This window comes from Panthera onca, chromosome F2 (assembly GCF_046562875.1).
Source record: "Panthera onca isolate mPanOnc1 chromosome F2, mPanOnc1 haplotype 2, whole genome shotgun sequence".
Lineage (NCBI taxonomy): Eukaryota > Metazoa > Chordata > Mammalia > Carnivora > Felidae > Panthera > Panthera onca.
The window spans coordinates 67,584,725-67,599,337 of NC_138356.1; the positions used below are offsets into that span (position 1 = coordinate 67,584,725).

The window sequence follows — 14,613 nt, forward strand, 5'->3', positions numbered from 1 at the left end:
TTAGATTGAGATTTTTGTTTCTTGAGGTAGGCTTGTATTGCTCTAAACTCCCCTTTTATTTAAAAATTTTATTTTGAGAGAGTAGGGGAGGGGCAGAGAATCCCAAGCAGGCTCCACACTGTCCGCACAGAGCCTGACACGGGGCTTGAACTCACCAATTGTGAGATCATGACCTGAGTTGAAATCTAGAGGTGGACGCTTAACTGACTGAGCCACCCAGGTGGCCCTCTGAACTTCCCTTTTAGAACTGCTTCTGCTGCATCCCAAATATTTTGAACTGTTGTTTTTCCATTTGCATTTGTCTCAAGGTATCTTTTTAATTTCCTCGACCCAGTTCAGTAGCATGTTGTTTAGCTTCCATATTTTTTCCCCCATTTTTCCCTATAATTGATGTTTTAAAAAAAATTTTTTTTTAACGTTTATTTATTTTTGAGAGAGAGAGACAGAGTGTGAGCAGGGGAGGGGCAGAGAGAGAAGGAGACACATAATCTGAAGCAGGCTCCAGGCTCTGAGTCGTCAGCACAGAGCCCGGCATGGGGCTCAAACTCATGGACCGTGAGATCATGACCTGAGCTGAAGTCGGACGCTCAACCGACTGAACCACCCAGGCGCCCGTATAATTGATGTTTTTAAAGATTTTATTTTTTAAAGTAATTTCTACACCAGTGTGGGGCTTGAACTCACAACCCTGAGATCAGAAGTCACATGCTGTACTGTCTGAGCCAGTCAGGTACCCCTCTGTAATTGATTTCTAGTTTCATACTGTCGTAGTCAGAAAAGATGCTGGATATGACTTCAGTCTTGTTTACTTGTTTTGTGGCCTCACATGTGAGCTATCCTGGAGAATGTTCCATGTGCACTTGTGTATTCTGTTTTTGGATGGAATATTCTGTATATCCATTAAGTGCATCTGATCTATTATGTCGTCCAAAGTCAGTGTTTCCTTATTGTGTTTCTGTTGGATGATCTATGCATTGATGTAAGTGGGGTATTAAAGTCCTCTACTATTATTACTATTCATTTCTCCCTTTATGTGTGTTAATAAATTGCTTTATATATTTAGATGTTCCTATTGGATGCATAGATACTTACAATTATTATATCCTCTTGTTGGATTGATCCTTTTATCATTATGCAATGCCCTCTTTGTGTTTTGTTAGTCTTTGTTTTAAAGTATACTGTATCAGGGGAGCCTGGGTGGCTCAGTCGGCTAAGCATCCAACTTTGTCTCAGGTCCTGATCTTGCAGTTCCTGAGTGCAAGCCCTGTGTTGGGCTCTGTGCTGACAGCTCGGAGCTTGGAACCTTCTTCAGATTCTGTGTTTCCCTCTCTCTCTGCCCCTCTTCTGCTTGCACTCTGTCTCTCTCTCCCTCAGAACAAATAAACATTAAAATTTTTTTAAGTATACTATATCCTTTAAGTGTTGCTAGTGCAGTTTTTTTAAATTTTTTTTTATTTGCTTCTATTTGCATGGAATATCATTTTCCTCCCTTCACTTTCAGGATGCATGTGTCTTTTTTTTTAATATTTATTTTTGAGAGAGATAGAGCACGAGCAGGTGAGGGGCAGAGAGAGAGAGAGAGACACAGAATCCGTAACAGGCTCCAGGCTCTGAGCTGTCAGCACAGAGCCTGACATGGGGCTCAAGCCTACAAACTGTGAGATCATGACCTAAGCTGAAGTTGGTTGCACAAATGACTGAGCCACCCAGACACCCCAGTCTATGTGTTGTTTCTTTAGATCTGAAGGGAATCTCTTGTAGGCAGCAATTTTTTTTTTAAACCCAGTCACCCTATGGTTTTTGATTGGAGTATTTAATTAACATTTAAAATAATTATTGACAGGTATGTGCTTATTACCATTTCTCTGTTTTCTGGTTGTTTTTGTAGTTTCTTCCTCTTGCTCTCTTCCCTTGTGGTTTGATGGCTTTCTTTAGTCTTCTGCTTGGATTCCTTTTTACTTTTTGTGTATCTATTATAGGTTTTAAGTTTGTGGTTACCATGAGGTTCATATACAACAGTCTATTTTCAGTTGATGTTTAAGTTTGCACACTGAAAGCACTACATTTTTATTCTTTCCCCAAGTTTTATGTGTATGGTGTCGTATTTTACATTTTTATTTTGTGTAATTACTAGAAATATAACTGATTTTACTATTTCTTTTAAATGTCCTATTAGTCTTACAAGTGGTTGCTCTACTATATTGTATGTTTGCTTTTACTAGAGACTTATTTTCTGTTTTCTGTTTATGATTTTCTTCTAGTTGGCATTTTCTTATCTACTTAAAGAAGTGCCTTTAACATTTCTTGCGAAGACCATTTAGGGATGATGAACTCTTTTAAGTTTTGTCTGAGAAAACCTCTCTCCTTGAATTCTGAGTAACTCTGCCAGACACAGTATTCTTGGTTGTAGGCTTTTTCCTTTCAGCACTTTGAATATATCACGACACCACTTTATTCAGGCCTTCAATGTCTTTGCTAGAAAAAAAAAAAAAAAAATCACCTGATAGCATTAGGGGGGTTCCCTTGTATGTAATCAGTTGCTTTTCTCTTACTGCTTTTAAGATTCTCTTATTAATTTTTGACCTTTTTATTACTAAGTGCTTTAGTGTGGACATCACTGGGTTCATCTTGTTTGGGGCTCTGTGTGCTTCCTGGACATCTATTTCCTTCCCCTGATTAGGAAAACTTTCAGCTATTTCTTCAGATTTTCTGCCTCTCTCTTCTCCTTCTGGGACTCTGCTACTGCGAATATTAGTATACTTGATGTTGTCCTAGTTGATGTTTTAAAAATCCTCATGTTTAAAAATTCCTTTTCTGTTCAGCTTGGATGGTTTCCACTACCTTGTCTTCCAGGTCACTGATCTATTCTGCTGTATCCTCTAATCTAGTAGCGGATTCTTTTTCACTTCATTTATTATATTCTTCATCTCTAATTGGTTCTTTTTTATATTTTCTCTTTTTCTGAGTTTATACAACTCGTTTCTAGTTCAGTGAGCATCTTTATAACCATTACTTTGAACTCTCAGGTAGACTGCTTGTTGTGGTTTTATTTAGTTCTCTTTGTGAGGTTTTCTTCTGTTCTTTCATTTAGAATAAACTCTTGTCTTCTCATTCTGTTGACTCTGCTTTTCTCTTTGCATTACATCAGTTACGACTCCTGGCCTTGCAAGCAGTGGCCTTGTGTAGAAGTGTCCTGTGGGGCCAAGCAGCATAATCCTACCCACCCCGCCAGGGCACCAGAACCAAGTACCCCAGGGATATGCCATGTGGGCTGTGTGTGCCCTCCTGTTGTGACTGTGCTGCAACTGCTGCAGGCATGCTGGGTGGGGCTGGGATGCAGTCCCAGCCGGAGCTGTCCAAGGTGTGGTGGGGCGGTGGTTGCTTTGCGGGTTCTCCAGTCCCAAACAAGGCTGACCACAGGGTATGGCAGAGCAGGTGCCGATTAAGAAGGGCACCTGCCTGAACTAGCAGGTTGGGTGGGGTGGCTCAGACAAGGAATGCCAAGGCAGGGTGAGCTGTGCTAGCAAGCTAGTTGGAGAGGGTCAGACTTGGCTTTCATCATTATCAGGCCAGCTAGGCTGGAGAAGGGCAAGAAAAATGGCACCTGCTACACTCCCAGTCCTGGAGAAAGTTTCTACAGATCCTTGCCCCTCCAGCACAAACCCTAAAATTAGCCAATAAATCTATTCCTGTATAATCCAGATACTTTTCAAACTGCTGCCTCTCTGCTGGATCTTAGAGTTAGTAATAGAGTGTGCTGGTCCTGTAAGAGTAGTCTGTTTCTTAATGGCACCCTGGCTCTGCTGGAATAAAGCCCTGATGGTTTTCAAAGCCACATGTTATGGGGGCTTGTCTGCCTGGTACAGATCTCTGGAGCAGTTGAGGTGGGGGGTGGGGGCACTCAACATGGGGTTCAAGCCCCTTGCTCTTCAGGGAAGACCTCTACCCCTGTGATATCCCTCTCAGTTGTAAGTTGCCATACCATGTAACTGGTTCCCTACCATGTCTCTGCTCCTTCTTGCTTTCTCAGTGTGGCCTTTTCTTTCTCCATGGAAGAGTCGTTCTGCTAATTAGGTCATTTTCCGAATGACTTGCATTTCACGTAGTTGCTGCCTGGGGTGTGTCTGTGGGAGGAGGTGGGATCCTCCTCCTCTACAATGTTCCCTGGTCATCTCGACATTAAGAAAATTTTGCCTGCTGTGTTTCTTACACGATGTCGAGAACACCATCCAGAGTCTTGACCAGATTCAGGTTGGATTTTTTTCTTCATGTTTTTGGCAAGACCTTCATAGGTGGTGGTTATGATCTTCTATTTAGAAGCACATGGTATCTGGTTATATTTTTGTGACGTGAGGCAGCCACAGATGCCCAATGCTTAGACCTCTTAGTTTACTAGGAGTTGCAGATGTTGATAGAATCCTATCAACCCTTTATTCACTAGAATACTTGTATGAAGAGAAAATTCCTATGTCTACTATTAGGTACCCAATGGTAGTTGGTAGAGGGGAAAAATATGTATCTTCTTGTTGAATGTGTTGATTCCCTAGCTTAGCCCAATGGTGGTATTAATAACACTGACATTCATTTTTAATCATTAAGGAATTCTTACTTTTATGTTCTTTCTCTTGTTCCAGCCAGACTGACAGAATGTTACATTTCAGCCTTTACTATATCAGGTCTCTTTTAAAATTCTTTTTTCTAAATTGTTTCCTCTGGTGTTAATTTTTCTATTTGGTCTTTTTCTTTCTGTTGAGGCACCTCATTTATCTGGTGGTCCTTAATTATCAGTTTACATTTAAGTAGGCTTGAGTTTCTAGTGTTGTGTTTCCTCTGCTTTTGTGTAAACAGAAGACTGTTTTACTGATAGTTCTGAATGGGGACTCTTTTTAAAAAGTTTTCTTATTTTGGTGGGGAGAGGGGCAGAGAGAGAGACGGGGGGGGAGGGAGGGGGGGAGAGGGGCAGAGAGAGAGATGGGGGGAGGGAGGGAAGGAGAGAGGGAGAGGGAGAGAGGGAGAGAGAGGGAGAGGGGGAGAGAGGGAGAGGGGGAGAGGGGGAGAGAGGGAGAGAGGGAGAGAGGGAGAGAGGGAGAGAGGGAGAGAGGGAGAGAGGGAGAGAGGGAGAGAGGGAGAGAGGGAGAGAGGGAGAGAGGGAGAATGAATGAATGAATCTCAAGCAGGCTCCGTGCTGTCAACAGAGAGCCCGATGTGGGACTCAATTTCACGAAGCGCAAGATCGTGACCTGAGACAAAAATCAAGAGTTGGACACTCAACTGACTGAGCCACCCAGGTGCCCCTCTGAGTGGGGACTCAATGGAAGCTCCTTGTGGGACACCCAGGACTAGGAATATTGATCTGCAATTTCATCTAAGAGTGAGAAGGTAAGGAGCTGATGGTTAGGCTATTGCTTCTCTAAATGCTTTCCTCTGGCATCAACATAAGAATTCCAAGTCCTGGCTCTCACAATTTGGTTTGTTCATTTTTCTTGAGAAGAGATTTCTCCCTTTGGTAGAAATACTTGCTGCTCTTGTACTCTGTGTATAGCAGTAAATATAGGAGTGAGAGCTTTCTCTATAAAGGCCATCAATCACCCTAATTTGGTCCTATTAGTCACTAATTCTAAACCCAAAGCCCTCTCTCTGATTTCTGCCTGCTAAATTTGCTCCCATCTCCTCTGGGGCCCTTTATAAAGTCTAAGCTGGCTTTTCCAGAAACTCTGGCCTTGTTTCTTTGCCCTTATAGATGCCCATACTCCATTTTGAGTATGTAGGACTTTAGAATGATTTTAAGAGGAGTGAAAGGGAAATGTGTGTAGTTTGCCATAAATATCAGCCTTTTAATGATATCCTCTAGAAAAAAACCAAAATTCTTATTTTCAGCCAACTTAACAGTTGATCAATATGAATATTTCCTAAATATGTTTGATATGGGTACTAAATTTAAAACTTCCAGTTATGAAATTATTTACATAGTTTTAATTTCATGAGATCATATCTTAGTCTTTTCCTACATTAATTCCATGCTTGTAAAAAGTGATCTACATACAGAAATATATACTACCAGAATAAATATTTTTCAATCAAAACCAATTATTGGATGCGAATTAAAAAAATATCAAAGTCGATTATATCTTTAATAAGGTTTCCCATTTAAGGGAGAGCAGCTGCATATTCTGGAGTCAAATCTGAAACTTCCCCATTTTCTTGGGGGAAAATGTTATAATTTAATCCTTAGAAATCAAAGACTTTATGTCACAGGTAGTATAGTCAGATTAAATTACCATACCTCAGAGCCTCAGATTAAGACTACAATAAACTAAATTTCAGAACAAGAACAGAAATACTGACTTTGATTAAATGACTAACATTAGTTCTGAGTTAATGGAGGAGGAAAAAATCTTGTCATTAACTTAATGCCAAATCTTTATAAATTCAAGGTCATTTTGAAATCTCTCAGACAGTTCAAGTTAGTGAAATAAAGGTCTTCTACCTTCTCTTAAAAATCATTTCAAAATAGGGAAAAAAAAAACCCACAAATTTTTTGATGAAACCAGGAGATATTTCTAACCCGTAGTCACAAACTATAAAGCAGAAAGTATATGTTAAAATTATAAATGACCTGTTTATGTGCAAAGTGACTTCAGTGCCATGTGCCTGCAGAGAGAGATACTGAGGACAAGCAAACCAATTCACCCAAGGAAGTTCTAAGAACTGAAGATCCCAGGTACTGAGGCTGGGATAAGGCAGGGGACTGAGTGGGGGTTGTTTTAAAATGTGGGGTACAGAAAAGAGGGGACTCTCAGATTATTTTCCAGCGAACTGACGCGGAGATGACTCCTTCTGCCCCCCACCCTTGGCCTGAGAGAGAGAAGGGAGGAGAGGGTATGTGGAGTCTCTGGAGAAGCTGAATCAGAGCCGGGACAGGAGAACAAGAAGCACAGAGGACTGCAGGTGAAGATGGAGACTGAATGCTGACTGGCTGGTGAGTTCCTCTCTCCAACCCCATTCTGTTCCAGAACACGGGTGCATTCATGAATCCCCACCCTGTTTTTCCAGCAGAGATCAGAGGATCCCTCTATGAAGAAAAAGAACCCACCGAGAAGATCCCTGGTGAGGTCAGCTGGCCTGCATGTTGATAGGCTGTCTCCCCACAGAGATTCCAATGAGCTTGTTTCTTAACTTTTTAAATATACAGAGTAAGAATTTCCTGACATTTGAAGGAAGTCATGACAGAGACGAAAAGAGGAAAAAGGCGCTCAGAGGAAATAAAAGCATTCTCCGGCAAACAGAAAATAACTTACCATTCATGTCTTTCGAGAGACGAGAAGATGCATCTGCAAACGTACGTAGTTCCAGAGAATGGCAGGGGGAAAAAGCTTTCAGAGATTAAAACCAGAAGCTGAAGTTTCATCAAAGAGGTTGAAAAATATTTCTGAAAGTAGGTGGGAAAACTAGAGATAGAAATTAGAGGGGAAAATATTGAGATCAGATTATGAGCCTGGGAGCTCCAAAGAAAGACAGAGAGAGAAAAAAAAGTTTCCCAGGACTGACAAAGATGAGCTTCTAGCCAGAATGGGCCAGCAGCGAGTGCACAAATTATCGGCCACCTCTGTGAAGTCTGGCAATACCAGAGGCAAAGAACTAAAATATTCCACTGGGAGAAAATAGTAGGTCATGGGGTAAGGACTAGGAAACAGAATAGCCGCTGACTTTAAATCTAGAAATGGAGCCCTTATAAATTCTCGTGAAAATTATTTTTAGTCCAGAATATTATGCCCAGGAAAAATACCAAGTGGAAGGGTTTTTGGTTTAACTATCCAGGCAAACTTTCAAGAATAGAATAAATTCATTTTGAAATAGGTGTTCCATCAAAACAGCTGAATACATGGGATCTAAACATAAGAGTTCTATCAGGGAGCAGACGTGGACTCAAAACGAAGCAGAAAGGGTCAGGAACTAATGGAGAGATCATCTAGATAACGAGATTATCTGGACAGGGTCCTCATGCAGAAGAACAGATAAAGGCACTTTACAGTTGTTGGAAAGTGTGAGAAGGCTTCAAGTGTTGAAGAAAACCAAGTAAAGAAAAAGGAAGAAAGCTGCCCCAGGAAAATAAAAAAAGTGGTATATCTTGTGGTTCAGCAGTCAACAGTATTTACACAGACATCAATGAAAATACTGAATACGCATAGAACCAAAAACTCTGCAATAGCCACACTGTGACGACTGTGGAGGAAATAATGCAGGTGGCAGGGCAGTCCTGGATGGAAGAACTAAGATGCTCATTTCCTTAATGAAAACAGACAAAGGGAATGAATTAAGAGACAACATCACATATATAATATTTAGTTATATGGTGATAAAGAGCAAAGTGGGGGGGTGCCTGGGTGGCTCGGCTGAGCGTCTGACTTCGGCTCAGGTCATGATCTCACGGTTCGTGAGTTCGAGCCCTGTGTCGGGCTCTGTGCTGACAGCTCAGGGCCTGGAGCCTGCTTCGGATTCTGTGTCTCCCTCTCTCTCTGCTCCTCCCCTGCTCACACTCTGACTGTCTCTCAAAAATAAAGATTAAAAAAATTTTTTTTAAAAAAAAAGAGCAAAGCGGGGGTCTCTGGAAAAGCTGACTCAGAAAGCATTGTGTAGAGACTGTATCAGTAAGCTTTTAGAACTACTATTTAGTCCATTATTCATGCATGCCTTTTCACAGTGGTTTATTAGTTAAATCATTAAAATATAGAAGCAGCATTGAGGACATATAAATAAGTCTGAACTCCATAGCCAATAATTTCATGATTCTATTTTCCTGAGGATATTTTAGCAAAAACTAATGTAATCAGAAGTGTGGTCATTTTAAAGGAATGAAACACTGAAGAGGGAAAGCCAGGGATCCAGCAGTGCTAGCTGACTATGTTGGGTTTGTGAGGCTTGGTATGCTGTACCAGCAGAAAGGCTGAGTGCGGGGCCAGAGAACACTGGTTCTCATACTAGGAGTACTTTATACCGGGTCCTTAGCTTCTGTGAGTTTCCTGGCCTATAGAGGTACATAAAATGATGTCATAGTATGACTCTCCCCACATCAGACATCACTTGCATGCACAATGCTGCGAACACATATACTTTAAAGTGATAAAATGACCTAAGCATAAATGGCATTGCCAGAGAAAGCTAGCTGCTGATCTCAGTACAAAATTGGTGTCCATGACTGTAATACAGGGTTAGTAGTTTATAACCTTTAACTTTTTTTTTTTTTTAACTTAAGTAGGCTCTATGCCCAACACGGGGTTTGAACTCACCACCCCAAGATCGAGAGTCGCATGCTCCACCCACCAAGTAAGCCAGGCATCCCTATAACTTGCAGGAGTAATGTAGTTTAATTTCTTGTATAATTACTGAAATTCACAAGCCAAGATCCAGGTGATAAATACATTTAAATAAAAAATTTAAATCTTTATCAGCAATTCACTGTAAAACAAGGAATCTACTTAATATAAAACAAACTTAAGGACCTACCAACCATTAAATCCTATATAGAGATCCAAGTCCATCAAGGCAGCTGCTGCTTCCTTGGTACCATCAAACGAATGCACCTAGAACATACAGGTGTAATTTTATTTAATAATCGCTCTTTCTTTAAAAATCCTAAATAACATTAATAAGACTTTCTAAGGAAAAGTGTAGGTGCATAGGGGTTTGTTTTTTTTGTTTTTGTTTTTTGGGTCAGAGGGTTTCGGATGTGGTGGCCCCTACAATTTTTATTTTCAATTCGAATCTCACAATTATAATGGGTCACCATCTCCAAAGAGGTGAGGCACGAGGGGACGTGGCTGCCCAGACTCTCTCTGTGGCTGTGCTGGTGGCTCCGCAGTACCTTCAGGAATGGGGAATGGACGTGGGAGCCACACTCTTAGGCAAAAGCATGAAGAAAAGTTAGAAATGTGACAAAACCATGTAAAATAAATCTTAAAATGTTGAGTTTTTATTATGTTAGAGGATACTTTTTTCCAGAAATGACTTTTAGAAGAAATTTTAAGGAGATCTAGAAAGTGTTGCGAGAATGTAACTACAAAACTGAACTGTGAGATGAACAGAGCTCAGTAGGCAAAAAGGAAGATGGTGTTGTTCTCCTTCAAAGATGTAAGGAAGAAAGCATAGTCTTTCATACTTTGGATATATATCTATGTAATCTAAACAATAAGTTACACTTTAAATACACCAACAAGTAATGTCATTAATCTGTTACTACAGCACCAGAGTCAGAATCCACTATGGATACATGTTTCTGAAAAATAAAACTGCATTACACAGCTGCCCAAAAGGGTTTATTCTCCTCTCAGCATCTCTAGCTGACTAGAAAATATATCCTCCCTTAATATCAAAGTAATTTTAAATATAACTCCTCATAAACCATTGCAGAAAATTCGTTTTTTTTTTTTATTTGGCAATCTTTTTTTTAAAGCTTTTATTCTTAAGTAATCTCTACACTCAATGTGGGGCTTGAACTTAAAACCCCAAGATCAAGAGTTGCACGTTCTACTGACAGAGCCAGCCAGGCGCCCCTTGACAATCTCTTTTTTTGATAAAATCAAACATTTAGGTTTGGATTTGCTAAGTAACTTCTTATTTAGAAATGAAGCAAATGGGCAAAGAGGTAGAGCCATTAATCCCCCCATTAATGAAAGCCTCTAAGCCTCTCTCAGTTCCCAAAGGATAAATTAGAGTCGGTAAACTATAGATAAAAACGTGCGCAGTAATATCAACAGCAACATAGAAAACATTATCACCAGCAGTACACGACATGAAGCAGAGGCTAAAAACCTGAGAGAATACAGATGAAGCTATCAAAGCAGCATATGTGGGCAAACAGTAAGTGCTCAGTGCCATTTCCTCTTTCTTTAGTTGGTGTAGTATAATTGATTTTATATACCTGGATAACAGCCTTTTTGCTGGAGATGAGTGAATCTCCTAAAATCACAGGTGAAAATTTGTACATCTGAGCATTTTTTGGAGGCAGATTTTCCAAAGAGCCCATGATCGAAAAAAGATTTAAGGAACACTGCTATGGATACCTGAGCTAAGTGGTGGGCAGATACTGTTTATGGAAACTGTCTCAAGACTAGTGGTTGAAATGACCACACAGAAGTGTTTACAGAGTACAAGCAGATTCCAGAAAGGAGGAGTCTATAATCAGAGTGCTAAGTGAATACAGTTGACAAATTAAGAAGGCAAACCTGAGGTGAATATTAAAATGTTTCAAGATATTAAGATTAGTTTATATTTTGCTCAGAATTTAAATTGAAGAACACTGAAGAATGCTGATGGAAGAGGCAGAGAAAAAGAATGGTCACCCATGCTATTAAAATATAGGAGTAAATTCATGGGGTTTTCTTGTGAGCGGAATTCTTGATCATTCTTGTACTTTGGACAAAATAAATGTAATTAAATCGGTGTGATTTAGGTCTGTATTACATCTGGCCCATAGATTTAATAGTAAATTTATGTACCTCAACAAGAGAGGGAAGAAGCTTAATAGCTTTACTGCTGATATCTGGATTCCTTTAGAAGCCAACAGGACTAACAAAGAAGCTTCTGTGCCTCCTTTATTAAAAACAACTCTTCTACTTACCACTCCACCTACACACCGATCTCTGTTTCTTTTCATTATGTCTGTAAATTAAAAACAAACAACTTTTGGCAAATACTTTGCTAATTTCTGCAAAATTCTTTAATTCTAAAGGAGATTTTAGCTCTAACTCACCCAAAAATTCAGCATGTGAGTTCCGACAGTGAAGAAACATTGGTAATTTTGTTTGTTCTGCCAGTTCAAACTGTTTTTCAAAATATCTGCATAATGCCAAAAAAATTTCGTGAATTTTATTTTAGCATAAGAAAAATAATTTTTTTAAAGGACTTTTATTATCTAGGAGATTACAGGACAGAAGTAGTGAACTCAGATGTTTAAAATACAGCTGGCTTAGCCAGAGGCATTGATAATTATCACATACATCTTCCTGAAAGGAATACTTCATTTTCTGGGATTACAAAATCATTTTCAAAAAATGTCTGTTAGTGGAGACCCTGGGTGGCTCAGTTGGTTAAGCATCTGGCTTCCGCCCAGGTCATGATCTCACGGTTTGTGAGTTCGAGCCCTGCATCAGGCTCTCTGCTGTCAGCACAAGGCCTGCTTCGGATCCTCTATCCCCCCAACCCCCCCTCTCTGTCTGCCCCTTTCCCACTCACATGCTTTCTCTCTCTCAAAAATGATAAATAAAAATTTTTTTTTAATGTGTTAGCTTTCCATTATAACTTCTAGGTAAATTAGCACTTTCTTGATCACTAGAAATAAAGAGCTATAACGTTTAAGTCTACAGTGATGGGAGCTGTTCCCTCAAATATACTTTTAACTAGCTTTTCCACCAAACCCCAGCAAATGAAGCAGACACCCTCCCATCACCTGTGGGACCCCTTCCCTGCAGCATGTGTTGGTGGTGAATATACCACCAGCCTCTTGCCTGGAGAGCGGGCTGAGCACCACCAGTGGGAATCCATTCGCTCCAGCAAGAGGCCAGGCAAAGCTTTGTGCTCCGTGTTTTCCATGTGCTGTTATACAAGAAATTATTACCACTAAACACAAGGATGTATTAAATATACACAAAAAAACTAAAACACTGTTTTTCAAAGATCTGAAAATTACATGATAAAATGGCAGCCCTAAATGTTTGAAGAGTACTTTAGAAAAAGGTTTTTCAAGTACCACATACCATTATCTCATTTGATCCACAAAATAACCCTAGAATAGGACAAGAGCTGGTGTCAGTGGATTTAGGACTTCATCCAAGATCACAGAACACAGTGTGATCAGAACTTCAGTCTCTAAGTCCGGGTCCGGCCGAAACGACCCAAGTTGTATTCAAAGAAGCCTTTTTTCCTGGTCCTATAGCATAAGAGCGAGATATAATGGGGCGGGCTGTCCTATGTTTTCTCACTCAGCACAGTGCTCACTAGTTCTCATTAACGGTCATGCAGTTAAAATAAAACCCAGGAATTACAGATAATAAGTGCCTTATTTCCTACAGGAGTTTACCTCTTCTAGGTGCCTTGATTTTAGGGAATAATTTCCCTGTGTTTCACTTAAATCTCTTTTGCTATATTTTCCGCTGTCTTGTCTCCTTGAAGTGTAAGGACAACCATTTTCCTGAAGTACCCCTTTGTACTCTTGAAAATGCTCAATTTTTTTTCATTTTTTTTTTTTTTTGAAGTTTATTGATTTATCTTTGAGAGAGGGAGGGAGGAAGGGAGGAAGGGAGGAAGAAGGAGAGAGGGGGACAGAGAGTAGGGAGAGGGAGAATGAATGAATCCTAAGCAGGCTCTGCACTGTCAGCACAGAGCCTGATACAGGGCTTGAACTCGTGAAGCATGAGATCATGACCTGAGCTGAAACCAAGAGTTGGACGCTTAACTGACTGAGCCACCCAGGTGCCCTGAAAATGCTAAATTTTAAAATTAGAAATAGAAATGTACTTCTTAGTTTTCATAAACTTGGTGTTCTTTGTCTTTATTACCCAATGTTTAGGTGTTTATTTACTTATTTTAAATGTATATTTATTTTGAGGGGGAGAGAAAGAGAACAAGCAGGGGAGGGGCAGAGAGAAAGGGAGACAGAGAATCCCAAGCAGGCTTTGCACCATCAGCGCAGAGCCCGTTGTGGGGCTTGAACCTTCAAACTGTGAGATCGTGACCTGAGCCGAAAGCAAGATTTGGATGCTTAACTGACTGAGCTACCCAAATGCTCCCACTGTGTTCAGGTTTTTAAATCACCTTTTCAGATTCTGCTGGGCTAGAAAAAGCAAAAATAGTTTAACAAAGTGCTAAAATTTCGCAGGGTAGGAAACAAATGAAATCTTAAAAGAAAAGTCACTGTTTCCATAACGTTTAACGTAATACAAGTGTCAGCAAGTAAGTGTGCTCCAGTCATTATATAAACTTGACCATGTATCTGGCTTCTGGCTACACACCACATACCCTTTGTGTTCACCACTCTACATGGATCATTTCTTTCACACAAAACTCCATGTACAAAGCCACACAACCAAGCCACAGATTTACAGAATCTAATGATCACCTTGGGAATAAGCCTATCACAAAACAGGCAAAAGTACAAACTATGAAAATAATAGATGCTCAAGCAGGGTGCCTACAGAATTTTGCATAATATGAGAAAAGAAAGGTCCATGCGTTCAAACTAGGTAGGTGTCTTAAGGAGGCCAATTATTCCTAGTGACATATATTGAGAATAGCTGGTGCTTGACGTTAAACTATTGTCTGTAAAGAAAAAAAAAAAGCCACGGTAACTAAAAATAGCATAAGTTAAAGGGCAGGAACTGGCACCTTTCAAGAGACATCTCTGCTTTTATTATTTTTTTCTTAGCTCATATATGAAAACCGCTGTTTACCTGTGTTAGATTTGCTCATTTTAGTGAAACTGTAATTGCTTCTAATTGTAATACTGCTTCTTACATTTTAGGGTCAACAATCAAGTACAGGTCAGCTTGACCTTGGAAAGGTCAGCTTCAGAATAGCGGCTGTTAGTAGTCACGACTGAGGCAACTCCAGAGCACCCAA

The 14,613-nt window shown here is 40.1% G+C and overlaps 1 protein-coding gene across 9 annotated transcripts in view; it reads right to left on the reverse strand.

Annotated features, from left to right (window-relative positions):
* TATDN1 (TatD DNase domain containing 1) overlaps positions 1–14,613 on the reverse strand; it is a 44,856-nt gene that overhangs the window by 9,919 nt on the left and 20,324 nt on the right. For 5 of the 9 annotated variants that reach the window (XM_060611285.3, XM_078441697.2, XM_060611288.3 and 2 more), the window contains 3 exons: positions 11,750–11,835; positions 11,618–11,658; positions 9,505–9,581 (listed from right to left, as the gene is read on the reverse strand). The exons of 1 other annotated variant lie outside the window; for it this stretch is intronic. In XM_060611285.3, coding sequence (XP_060467268.2) covers positions 9,505–9,581; positions 11,618–11,658; positions 11,750–11,835 — 204 coding nt within the window. Of the gene's footprint in view, positions 1–9,504; positions 9,582–11,617; positions 11,659–11,749; positions 11,836–12,445; positions 12,592–14,613 lie in introns of those variants that run through there. 3 more of the 9 variants (XM_060611290.3, XM_078441700.1, XR_013553498.2) reach the window with 3 other exon arrangements.